We start from the raw sequence: 13,831 nt of genomic DNA, 5'->3' as shown, positions 1-13,831 counted from the left end.
CTAAAGAAGGCTTCAAGTTTACCACAAAGAAGTGTAGCTTTAAAGAACAAACCCAGTTTTAAATAACAACACCAACCCCACTTCACTCATGGCCTTGGGTGTACTGGAAACAAATCTTTGGATGAGCTCGGTGTGTGTGAAGTGTGAATTCACACACCAAATTAGATTCATGTGAGGAGAAAGTGTTGCTGTAGGGAAGTGATAGATGTACATAGAGCCAAAGGCATGCAGAGTGTTGCTAATGTTAAATCTGAGGTGAACAGTTAGAAATGTGAGCACCAATGAACCAAGAGTGATTACATGATGACTCTTCAAAGTCACTTCCTGCCGTCCCGCTGTGACTCACCATCATGATATTGTAACTATTGTTACAGTACAGACCCAGAAATCGCTCAATCTAAACCAACAACTAAAAATAAATACACCAGTGGGATTTTGCAGCCCCAGCTATTGTTTTACCCATAATAATCAGATATTAATCCCAACACACCCTCGTGGATCCCTCTCTGGTTACGGAAGATGTTATTGCTTCGGGGGGGCGGGTCAGTTCTTGTTTACATCTTGCTAGGTTCCTCCTCCCAGCTTGGAAGAGATGCGAAGCAGAAACACAGCTGCCTCAGACATGCGCTTGCAACACACCACTTGCACTTGCCTGTCAGGCCTTCACAGAGCTGACCTATTACAACATCTCCCTCTGGAGAACGAGGAGTGTTGCATTGCCCCATTTCTCTGCCGAGGTGCCAGAACCAGAGTAACAAAGACAGACAGACTGAAGTAGCCACAGCAGACAAGTCAAACGCTTTCTCAGACAATAAAACACAATACTACACCTCCGGATGCAAAGGCCAACGCACACAGTCCTGCCATGCTGTCAGTGGAAGGTATTAAGAGGAGTAGACGGCCTGCTGGTGTTGTACTGTAGCATATGTGGGCAGTAAAGAAGCAGGAGAACAGGGTGGTACTACCAAATATCTCTAGGACAGGACATTTACAAGGGCTTGACTCATTTCCAGACATTGTTCCTCTCGCTCGCAGGAAGGTAGCAGCAAGTTGCTACCAACAAAACCCGCCCCCTCCCTCAGATACCCTTCAAAAAAAAAGGAAAAAAAAGAAAGTACAAGGCTTTATGACTGAGTACACTGTACTGTATGTTTTCATTGAGTTATTGAGGGATCAGCAGCAATCAGCCGTGTATGACTGCATGTATTCGTCAATAAAAAGTCTACCCATATTCCCATTGGGGTTTATGAAACTTTAGAAAAGTTATTTTCTGATCATTTCATAAGAAGCTGAGAAGGATAAATGAAACAGCTCTGAGGCATTTTTAGACCTCTGTGGTTGGGGATGTTCAATAGTGGCGTAACTTAACTTTCTTAGTTTGACTTCTAATTAAAGTGTTTATTCTATTGTCCTTTTAATCAACGTGTTCCAGATAAAGAGGGAGAGAACGGAAATTGCAAAGTGCCTGAAATTACAAAAGTCGGCCAATTTCAAAATTGGGATTACTCAAATTTGATCCTGATTCAGGAGTCCCATAAAGACTTTATTAGCATTCTCTGGAAGGGAAATGTGTGTGTGTGGGATCCCTGGGACTGTGCACAAGTCAGTGTCACATGTTGATGAGTCAGCCGCTCTAAGTGACACCATGGCAACCGGTCTATCGCCGTGTTACCCACCGTGTGGATGAGAACACAAACTGTAACAAGCTTGGCAACATATGAAATCCTTTCTTAGGCCAATATCAACTGATACAGACACATAAAATGCTAATGTGCACCAACTTGGATGATAATTTCCGTGCGTGCTGACAGGCTTGTGTTAGGGTCATTGATTGATCATGTCCTTAATGACTTTTCGCTTTACTTTAATAGCCTGCTGCTCGAGTTGCCGCAGTCAGAAAGCTGCTATAAAACTATTTCCATTTCTGCTCATCTTCTCTAAACACACACATACACACTTTATAAAAGCTGTGCATTGATTTGGGAAAGTCGGACTCATCAGTGCTGTTATATAATCAGCTGGAGATGCAGTTTATGAAATACGTAGTCACAAAGAAAAAACATTAAAATGCAGACAGGAAAACAACTGGGATATTTTTTACTACAACATTTGAGCCAGGAAACATTCACCAGAGAATTAAATCCGACCACTGAACATTTAAATGACAGTGTGAAATGCTTCCTAAAAATATCAAATCTCATTACCATTATTAAACATTTCTTTTTGAGATAAAGAATGTAAGCATGATTCTGCCACTGTGAGATGACAAAGCTTCCAGAACAGGCGCCATGTTATTTCCAGTTTGGAAACACATATCGAGTTTATACAATAAGATCTGAGAAAAGACAGACATATCAGTTTCCGATTGTTGCGTGTCTGTCAATCTCAGGATCATTTATTGCCAGACTACAATGATGAGAAAATTGGGTTATGGCTATGACTGTTCATCTTTTTACTGACTCTTCATTTGCCTGGCTGAATGTTTTGACTTAATAACTCTTCCGTCGGTTCATGTCATGTCAAAGTACAGCCGGCTGGACAACAACCCTCCGGTCTGCTAAGTGACCTTATGAGACTGTCGTGCGTGTGTTTTAGGATTTGACAAAGTATTTAGAGCTTTATGTTGGGAAACAAAATACTTCTGACCAGCTGAGTGAACTAAGCAACATATATTTATATATATTTACCAAATAGTAATAGATGTTTGACTTTTTAAGACCTTGGCTATCGCCCTGTTTCTGGGGTTTTCTCTTGATTTTGAACCTCAACAATCAGTAACTCAATTAATCTATTGTAAAGCTCAAATAATTATTAAATTAAAGGAAAAATAATTGTTAGCTATTTTGATAATACATTTATCGTTAAAGTCATTAGCATCATATAGCTGGGGATTAGCTGCGTTTGTCTTATTATTATTATTATATTATATTATTGTTCATTTAATCTCCTTAGGTTTTGGACAAAATGACATTTGAGTGTTTTGACAAAATGTTTCTCACTAGCTTTTCTGGGCCTTTCTATAAAATCACATGAAAGCATGGAGCTTGGGTCACAGGATGTAGAGCTATGATCCAGGCTCCACCCATGGCAGTAGTTTTAGATCTGAACCCAAATAAAAACCTGAATTTCCACTGAGAAAAAGAGAAAATGTTTATTACAAGTCTTTTCAGTACGGCAGCAGACATGTGACCAAATGTACGACATCCTACAATGACGGTCATTATCACAGACTATAATCAAAGAGAATCAAAGCTCTAACGTGCGATCATACACTGTAGAGACCATTAGAGTTCTAATCTCTCTAATCTCAATAGTTTTTTGCAATTTTGAAGGACATTTTACAGACAGCAATTACAGCAATTAATAAAACATCATTACTTGCAGTCCTCACTTATTCATTTATATTTGAAACTTCTGTTTGTTGCTATTCTGTAATTCCAAAGTGCACGTGTTTCATCAATTGCATGTGTACTCTAAAAACAATAGGCACTATGCATTTCAAGAGCAGTTTGTATATACAGTACTTAATCTCAGAATGGCTTCTATAATTGAGTTTTCAAACGTTCATTTCCTTTGTCAATTGTTGTTGTGATTTCAAATAACTAATGACAGTGAATAGCATGGAGAGCAGAGCTGCCAAAGTCTAGTCTGCTGGACATGGTTAACACGAGCCACACCATCCTTAAATCAACATGCAAAGACTCTAACATAGTTACTGCTCCACAGAGACAGACACTGAGGGTTTAAATGGGTTACATAGATCCAAATCAGCAGCTCCCATGGTACTGAGAGGAAGCGAGAGGACAAGTTGTCAGGGCTGACAGTACGCAGCGGACAGAGGAGAGCCACACATGCTCCCAGCAAGAAAACACTGGAGATATTCAATTTAGATGCAGCTGCTGATGTTTAACAGTTACTGTGGAGTCTTACTGACCTTGTGGAAAAATTGATCTAGTCCATGCTCTGGTTGCATTTAAAGCATGGGATGCATGCAACAAGACAGCACAGCACAGTATTTTGCATTAAAAAGAAGGAACATGTTTGATTAAAGGAGCCTATTTCCATCACTGGGTGAATACTAATGATATCATTCCTGCAACCTTTCTAGTGAGTCTGATGTCTCCGCGTAGATGACCTGACATCGACTGAATCCCAGTGACAGAACCCTCCACCCTCACCCCTCACCCCAAATCCCCTACCTTTGACTCGAAGACAGAAAAGCAGCGTGAGCAGCATCCCTCCTGCTGAATGTTCGCGCTCAATCGCCTTCACACCCTGGATCTCATGGAGGTCTCCTGCACCTCCTCCGCTACTCCTCTCCTCATCCTGACTACTTCCTCCTCCTCCTCCTCCTCCTGCTCCTGCTCTCAGAGAACAGCTTTGCTCACGTCTCTGTGTCGCTCTCTCTTCCCTCCCCTCCCTCCTTATTTCCCTTTCAGGCTGGTTCTCTTCATCATCTCGTTACACTGCTCACACACTTCCGAGTAGCGCACATCAGAGGAGCTATCTGCAAACACCCACAAATTATTTGGTTGCTTGTGCATCAAATGTCCCTAGCTTCCTCGGCGGGGATCGTACCACATGATCGAGGCTTTTCTCGGGAACCTGCTGTCCCCTGCACATTGCAATTGCACCATTTCACCCACAAGATGGCAGACGTAGCCCTGAATGCAGCAGCGGCATCTTTTGCACACATTTTAATCTAAATTTAAACTTGGTAGACTATTTTTAGAGGCGGTTCTGTGCCCATCCTGGATGACAGCTACACTTTCCTAGAGACCTGTGTCTGAATATTCATAGCACTCTTTTCTTGGGAATACTGAGAGCTCTGTGTGCTACTCTGTCTCACCTTCAGACAGGCTATGTATAATATGCTGTCCTACACAAGCCAGAGGTACTGGAAAGTATGTGTTGAATGTATTTGGGTTCCAGTTGATAGTGTATGAGCATGAGCACAGTGTCTATCTTCTACAGCACATTCCAAACATATAGTGCCAAAAACCTCCACCTGAACAAAGTCAATGTGTCCCATTTGAATTCTTCAAAGTGTTTCTGTGGAAGTGGGATGGGGTGTGTTGTACTTCCACTTGTTTCCAGAGTAGTTTCTTTTCTTTCAGATATTGTGCGTCAGTGTCTTGATGCGAGACATAATGTTGCAAACTACTGGATTAAAACCAAGACAACTAATAATGAAATGAAAAGAAAAAGCGATTCTTGGGAATTCTTGAAATAAATGCTGTTGTGAATAGACTTGTTAAGACTTGTGTGTCTGTTTATTTGTAGTTACACACGTATTGGATGTATTTCGACATCTATCTAAATTATAAGATTGTAATGATCCAATTGGATTCTCAAATGAACTGCAAAGCACTTACAGATGTTATCTTATTGAAGTAGTATGATACGGGCTTGATTATTTTAGGACAGGCACACCCAGAGCTCTGCGTCTCTCAGCCAAACACAGACGTGGAAACATTCATGTCTATCTTTGCCTGCCAGTGTTGCAACATTGAGGAGGTTGTGCAAACATTTTCTGCATTCCTTCACTGTGAGGATCGAAGGCTATTCTCTAGGCTGGACCCAAAGCTCTATCGAGGCAACCTTCAAGACATTTGTACTTTATCAGCAGTGCCAGGAGCGGGCGGCGTAGTGCAGCCACTCATCCACTCTGAATCAACACTGTGTCGTGCATTGACTGATTTTAAAGAGCTGAATGCTTTGAACATGCAGATAACACATTCTCTTTACTCTGTGTGGTTACTGGCACTCGCAGTACTTTCAGCTAGACAAGGTAACTGCATTCAAACTTTATACTTTCCTCTTTATTATTGGAGCTATTGGTAATATTCATACGTTTTGCATAGGTGTAAAATATTAGGCTTAAAGATTATTTGTACTGTATGTAACGCTCAACGATGGTAGCACTACCAACATCACTTCTTTTCAAATCTTTACTAAATCTGTTTCTATGGACGACCAAATGTCCAGCTAAATGCTAAACATTAGCCAGTGGTGAACGGATCGGCACTAGTCAGTCACAATAGCTCTCTGGCTGATCCTATTGTAGGCTCCTCTTACTTAACTTAAGACTTAAGACAGGATAGCACAGCGCCAGACCTCTTTACATGCAGTTTATACTGCAGCACAGCAGGTTTATTCATCATACAGCTTCCTCCATTTTCATACTCCAGCACTGTCATGACAGGCATGTCAATGTTCAACTTTACTTCACGTCCGCATTCTGATCCACTGATCGCAGCGATTCCATTCAAAATGAATTGATGTTTTTAAGTCAGTCAACTGAACACAAAACAGTCTCGTCATTGTTTTCTTTCTCATTGGTTTTCTGATTAACGAAGAAGTGGAGTGCTGTGTGAATCTAGGAGGATTGGCCACAAGAAGATGCAGTTTCCCTTTAAATATCTAACATTCAAAATAAACTGATGTCAAAACATGGGGGTGTCATGTTGATTGGGAATTATGATTGTGACTGTGAGTGTTAACAGTCCATGAACACTTGGAATCCCCAACTATACACAGCACACATACCTTCACTGTGTAGCTTGTACTGAAATGTAACAATGGCGCCGTAAGCTTCACACTCTGAGCCAGAATAAGGCACACACACACACACACACAACAACCTACAGTACTACAGACAATATATTAATCACTGGCTAAATCCTAATGACCCGAATAAATCTCAGCTTTCCTGATCATGATAAATAGCATTTCGGCCCCTTTGTCTATGATGGTCTTAACCTTGACAGACCATTGTACTGTCAGTCTATTTGCTGCTGTATTATGTAAGATTGCAGGGCTTCGTGTAAAATGCTTTGAGTTCACAAAATCAGAAACAACAAAGAAAAACAAGGTGACCTGAGCAGAGCAATGCACACTAAAAGACAGATGTGGAAATATGGGTAAAAGGAAAAAAGTGATGAGAGGGAGAAAGCAAAGGGTGAGAGAAACGAAAGGAGGAGACTGATAGGTGGGGGTGGGAGTGGCGGGGTTACATAAGAAAAAGGGGAGAGTACGATAAAGGGGAAAAGCCAGCAGGGGGCTTCTGAATTGAGACCAACAGCTCTGCCACAGACTATTAGCAGCACTCCGACACGAGTCGGCTCCATTTAGCAACTTAGCAGCCATCTCTTCCTCTCTGAGGCTAGCTTCAGCAACACCATTGTCGGATGGCATGTTGGTGCCAGCTGGAGTGGTTGCCCAGTGAGAGCATTATGCAAGGGACTGGCCTTTTGTGGATTAGCCTTCTGAACAGATGTGCTCCAGGCTAGCGCTATTCCTCACTGAGGTTCAATAGTGACATGACAACCACTCCAAATCCAGCCGCACAACAGAATGAGCTCAGCAGCAGAGATAGAGATTACTTGAATTTGTTCTGGTGTTAATGTTGTTCTGTTTACATTCTAGTCTCCCATTTGATGCTAAATGAAATAAAAGGCCTCAGTGAAGCATTTATCATTAGATATTGATTCCACTGTGTTGTGAGTGAATGAACATTACGACTGTTTGTGTCATTCTCATCCACTAAAACGTGCTGAAAACAATACGTGACGTGGTTTAATGGAACTAATAAACGCTGTATTATTTCTTGTTGCAGACATGTTTCTAGTGAGGATGCTCATGCTTCTGATAAGTGTCTAGATGTAGCAACAACCAATGCTGCATATCAAATATCTTTCAGTGCAGGAAGAAGTGTCTGAGTAACGGGCACTGAATGACTTCATTGTCCCGTTTGCTAATTCTTTATGATCATATCTGTTTATAGACCCCCCCCAAGGTGCAATCCTTTTATTACAGGATTGTTCTAGAACTTTGATTTATTGTCTTATTTAAGTATGACCGTGCTTGTCTGCTGAGTTCCTACTTCTGGAATCATTCAATCTTTTACAATCAGTTAAAGCAGCTACACATTCCAAAGGTCACATCCTCGACTTGGTGCTTTCTTCTGGTTTGTGCCCAGAGAATATGCAGTAGAGTTAAGCCGGGCTCAGACCAGAGTTAAAACCCTAACCGGTTTTGAAATCAGGCTGTATCGCGCACATGAGGAGAAACTTCACAGATGTTCAGCTCTCTAATCTCAAACATGCACACGCTACAAGATTTGGAAAATAATGGCACATCACACACTACAGGAAAACATTAAGATTATCGTGCCAGAGGGAGCAATGCCCCACCTCACGTATTTTAAGGTTTAATATCTGTAAACTGTGGTATGCTAGCCTCAAGCATTAGCCTCAAAGGCTGGAATGTTTACTGTTGCTTAGAAACGCTGTCAGCTGCTCCGTCACTTTTCGGCCCTACTCTAGAACCTGCCAACTACTAAACTGAAAACATTAAATGGAAACAGATAAAGAATGAAAAATGGTGTCTTTACCAATTACCGATGGCCGATAATCGGCTAAATAAATCACTCCGATTGGCTGTTCAGCTTCAGACGTGAGGAAAACAATCAATTGACTAAAGTCAAGAGGGCACACACATCTCATCTGATCATTCACATGAGATCTTCACACGACATGCCACCTGGGAAGCTCAGTGGTCAGAGAGAGTTGTGTGAAAATGGTCGGCTGCTTTGTTTTAATGTGTATCTTAACAACGGCTTGTATATTTACAGTCATAGTTCTTCCAGTTTCCCTTTTCTAATGACGAATATTGAAAACCGCCGGCAGCTGTTGTAAAGAGTTATTTCCTCTCAACCAGGTGCAGATCGTAAGTACTAGTTTGCTGTTGGCTGAAGTCTTTGCGGTGGGTTCAAATGCGACTTTTCAACGTAAGGCGACGTTTGGTGTGTCTGGACCTTAACACTGGATGTGTAAACCCCTCACATTACCAGACAATCTGCAGTACTAACCAAGGAGTTCTCCTCCCATGTCGGGAGGGGGGGAATCGGGGATAAATCCAGCAGATCCACGACATCGACCCACCTTCAATAATAATAATCCTGTTTCCCTTAACCAGCACCAAACTATGCCTACTCAGCATTCGGTAAACAGTTTCTCAAATTCAATCCTATAATGTTTCGGACATTATTCAAACTAACTTTTTTAAAGAAGTATTCACTACTGTTGGTCTTGTTATTGTATTGATTATTAACAGTTCTCTGACTTCTGCCAACTTTCCTAATTGTTTCCAACATGCATTGGTAACCGCTTCTAATCTGGGTCCTCTGGTGTACAGTAATTACAGATCAATTACTAAATTATTGTTTTAATCTCAGTTACTGGAGTAAATCATTTCAACTCAATTAATATGTCTTATGAACAGAGCTCGCCATAGCACAGACACAGCCCTTGTGAAGGTCTCTAACAGCTGACAGAGGTGACTGCTCAGTCCTCGTGCTTTTAGATTTGAGTGCTGAATTCAATACCATCGATCTCTCTGTTCTCCTGCACGTTTACAAACCCAGGTTATCATCCCTCTCTTGCCATTTTAAAATGACCCCATTCATAGTGCTGAGGGAATGAGCACAACACCAGACCCATTAAAAAGGTTTACTTTTGCTTCATTTATCTTGCTTTTATTTCCTTATGAAGCCCTTTGTAACATTTGTTTGGAAAAGTGCTAAATAAATACCTTATTGTTGTTGTTATTGTTATTATTATGAGTATTATTTGAGTTGGAGATGCTGATTGGTTGACTGGAGGATAATAATTAGTTTGCTTATGCCATTGCTCACCAACCATTTCATAGCCGGTGGAAATTGGCTTGTTTTTGTGTGTTTTGATTGGTATTGATTATCTAATTCTCATGTCTATGGAAACTTGCCCGTCTTGCTAACAGCCCCCCGGCGTGTCAGGCCTATTTTAGTCGGTGACATGTTTCCTCTATATCAATCTCTGAGTCGCTCTCCTCGTTGCGAAGAGAAAAGCATCCCTCTTTCAATTTTGCATGAAATATTCTACACACTGTAATCTCATAAACTTCCCTAAGAGACCGTTGCTTCACGGGCAATCCCATCAGATGTGTCAAAGAAAAAAAAGCCTGTATAATTATAAATACAGATACCGATGAACTGCGTAAAACCGACCACAACTGAGAGCTGCAGCAGAGGGTTTGTCTTTGGATGAAATGCCCCAGTTGTCAAAAGCTCTAATCATTTCTTTCCTGTGACTTTAGGAGAAAGGGATTGGTGAAAGAGGGGCAGGTTAAAGAGAGCTTCAGTCGTCGGTTCTTTAGCAAAACATTTCTTCATCCGAAGGTTGATATGACCCAAATTCAAGTCGGATGAGACAACTGCCATGTTACTTAAAGGTTTAGTTCCAACCCAGTTGGTAAAAATAGGCAGAGAGGAAAAAGCAATGCTCCAGAAAGACTGTTGACTTTGTTGAGGCAGAATTTAAAAAGGGTCAGATTCAGGTCAGATAAAATAAGCACCTTGTGTTCTTCAAACACAGCTAGCCTCGTGCCAAATGCCATCCAACACACATCTCCAGTATTGAAATTTATTGATAAGACTTACACTGCACATACTATTCACTGTAGGCTTAGTAGAGGTGGTTAAAAAATAAATCAATACAGCATAGAATCGTGATATCGTGCAATATTGTATTGATACAAGAAACGCCAAGTATTGATATGTTATTGGACTATCAATACTGCAAATACAAATGAGTCCATTTCTTTTACAGTCCACTAGAGCGGGATTGGCATTGAACATTTTTTTTTTTTTATAAATCGCAATAAATGTTATCGCAATACTCAGCATATTGCACACATATTTAAAACCGCAATGAGATCATATTGTGACGTAAGTATCACGATAATATCGCATCGTGGGCCTCTGGTGATTCCCACCCTGAATGTTTAGTAAAGCTGTTCTAATAATGAGGTGCGACTACATCTGTACTGCTTCATTTGGTTTTACATTAGAACCAACACTGTCACCCGGGGAATTGAATACCAAATCTTGCACAAAGCTGTTCTTTCAGAAAAATCAATCAAGCAAAAATGAAGAGGCGTTGTTTCTGCTGGTGTGTCGAGGGAGCACGACTCACTTAGGAGTAAGACATGCAGAGATGTTATCATGACCCAGTCGTAAACTGAGGCTGTTAATGCGCTGATGATATCTAATGAGATAAATGATATCTATTGAGATATACCATGTCACATTCATCACACAGTCAATAGTACACTGTGTACTTACAGGACAAGGAGTCTGAAGCAGTGGAAGTTTGCATTCTGTTCTACTATTAAAGAGCAACCACAGAAAGCCTGGAAAGGCCGGGAGTGTTATTTGTGCAGGAACCTGCCAGAATACAGTGTGGCATCTCTTAGTTCAGCGACTGTCTAACACGTCCTCTGGGCACTAAGTAATGTTTTCACTTGCCACAGAATATTTAGTTGTGGAGTTCATCGGGTTTCTAATGAATATCCATCACCCAGAAATGATTTTGGTGCTGACAATATTCACTGCATGTTTTTTGAATCATGGATCCAAACAGTCAATTTTCCATTTAGAAATGAGTAGAGCCACTTTTAGACCATTGTTTTGGTTTGATGGCCTTCACATGTATACATGTATTGTTTGGTTGAGTCTAATCTCCTCTCATCTCCCTCAGGCTGCGTCTGTAGCCTTGGTCCTACGTTGTTATTTTTGTAGGCACCTGGAAGCTTTTTGATATCTCCTGGATCCATCTTTTTCATATATGATCACAATATCACTGTCTGTCATATGGATTGTCTATGTTGGCATTTTACTATGTTGTTTATTCTGTACACACGACATCTATAGCATGTGTGTCCGTCCTGTTCCTCCTCAGTTGCTCTCCCTGAGGTTTCTTCCATTTTCCTTCCTTTAAATGTGGGGTTTCTGACAGGGGGTGTCTGTAAAGCCCCCTGAGGTAAATGTGGCATTTGTGATATTGAACTATATAAATAAAAAGTTATTGAAAATGAGGCAGCCATTTTCAGAAAAAAGACAGTGATAAGCCCGCTGTACCCTACCTGCCCAGCACCAAATGACTACAAAGTCACCTCGTGGCTGGCAGACTAAACACCAAGACATGTTTTGTTGTTGAGGACAAACTAGAGCTAAAAGAGAATATTGGCCTCAGATTTGTCAGTTGTAAACAAACAACTCCAAATTAATGCTTACGCCGCGTTTATACGCCATCTGTAGAGAGCGCATGCTACAAGCAGGCACAACGGCGTTTATGTTCAACGTGCTGCGATGTTCTCAGAAACGCCAGAGTGTGTAAAAAGACAACATCCTGTGAAGAAGCAAGAAGTCAACATTGCAACTCATCAACGCAGAGGAGGAATCTCTTATCCAATATTCATTTTTATTCTCTATATCATCTTTGTATAATCCCTGCAATAAGATAAGACTCAAGATGCTTGGATGGGTAAGGACTCAAATATTTGGAACAACAAATGTATTATAATAAAACAAAAGGTTAAAAGGTTGAATATCCTTTACACAATTTCATTCAGTTGGCAAAATATTTACTTGATTTTAAGATCGCTTGTTTCTAAAGCAAATTGTCTTGATTACAAAAATTCAGAGGTGCACGACTAAAACCAATCCGTGATGACATCACTTTTGGCTCGTGCAACCTCGCACCAGGGGCACCACGGCGAACATTAACCAGGCTCGGCACTGCTATGCATCTGTTGGATGTTTAAGTAGGCAGCATGTTTGCTAACATGAAAAAAAAAACATTGTTTATAAGCTGGGGAAACTATGTATCAGTCAGCGCACAAGAGTCATTCACAGATTACAGCTATTTGTGGAAGATATACTGTATCGCTCCGCAACACAAAGAATTCCTGAGTGAAATTCAAATCAGAGCTGCATCACAGCGCCTTGCCTTTACGGTTTCCACTGTGACTCCTTACAAGATTCACTTCTGCTCTGTCACATGACTGTCTGATTCTCACACTGCGATCGTGTTCAATCAAACTTTATTTATACAGCCAACTGAAAATAAAAAAACATTTAAATGAATATAAAATAAAGTATAATATAATACAAGTAACTAGAAGCCAGGCTAAAAAGGTGTGTTTTCACTTTTTATCTTTATAGGTATCCACACTCGCCGTAGTGGCTAAAAGCACTGTGGGTCTGCAGACAACTACCAGAGGATCTGAGGATTCCCGTGGGTACACGTCTTAAAACCATGTCAGACAAGTAGTCGGGAGCGAGACCCTTGGGGCATTTGTAAACCAATAAAAGGAAATGAATTTTAAAACTAAGAGGTAGTCAGTGCAGCGATTTTCAAACAGGTGTAATATGTGCGCAGGATGCTAACATTGAGTTGAGCTCAACAACAACATCCTGTTCTCTGTACAATAATCCACACGAGGTTATGAGAAAACCAAATTATATGTATGCTAATATTAGCTGGGATACTGAGGAATGCAGTGTTTGCTCAAAGTCAGTCTGCCCTAAAATATTTACATTATTCTGTGATTTAATAAAACAAACAGGAGTATAGTGAGCAGTGGTAAAAGGTCAAATTATTCTAAGCTGCACTATTAAAAATGTATCATATGGCTATGTGTAAAGTAAAAGGTGTAACTCGTAGAGACAAACTCACAGATAATTATCACCGATCTCTGCAGTTCCCCTCGTTCTGTAAAGCTTTTCAGCCTCTTTTAGCGAATTGTTTCGCCCTCACCAGCAGAGTGTCCAGCAGCAGCAGGCAGCTGTTCAGTGGAAGGTCTCTAAAAGCCACTGCACGTGTACTGCACACATTTAACAGCTACAGAGACTAGTATTTACTCAGGAGTTGATGGAGACCAAACCAGAGCTAAAAGGAGAGTGGGTATTAAACTTACAATTTACAACAACTTCATAAGGGGATTTAAT

The 13,831-nt window shown here is 40.8% G+C and overlaps 1 protein-coding gene across 2 annotated transcripts in view; it reads right to left on the bottom strand.

Moving 5' to 3' along the window:
* The window catches only part of prkcz (protein kinase C, zeta), a 104,812-nt gene that overhangs the window by 60,676 nt on the left and 30,305 nt on the right, over positions 1–13,831 (bottom strand). The window contains exon 1 of one of the 2 annotated variants that reach the window (XM_029435069.1): positions 4,200–4,334. The exons of the other annotated variant lie outside the window; for it this stretch is intronic. Within the exon in view, the coding sequence (XP_029290929.1) occupies positions 4,200–4,236 (37 nt within the window). The 5' untranslated portion in view covers positions 4,237–4,334. Of the gene's footprint in view, positions 1–4,199; positions 4,335–13,831 lie in introns of those variants that run through there. 2 annotated transcript variants of the gene reach the window in all.

The sequence above is a fragment of the Cottoperca gobio genome, chromosome 7 (assembly GCF_900634415.1).
Source record: "Cottoperca gobio chromosome 7, fCotGob3.1, whole genome shotgun sequence".
Lineage (NCBI taxonomy): Eukaryota > Metazoa > Chordata > Actinopteri > Perciformes > Bovichtidae > Cottoperca > Cottoperca gobio.
This window is presented reverse-complemented; position numbering and strand designations above follow the sequence as displayed.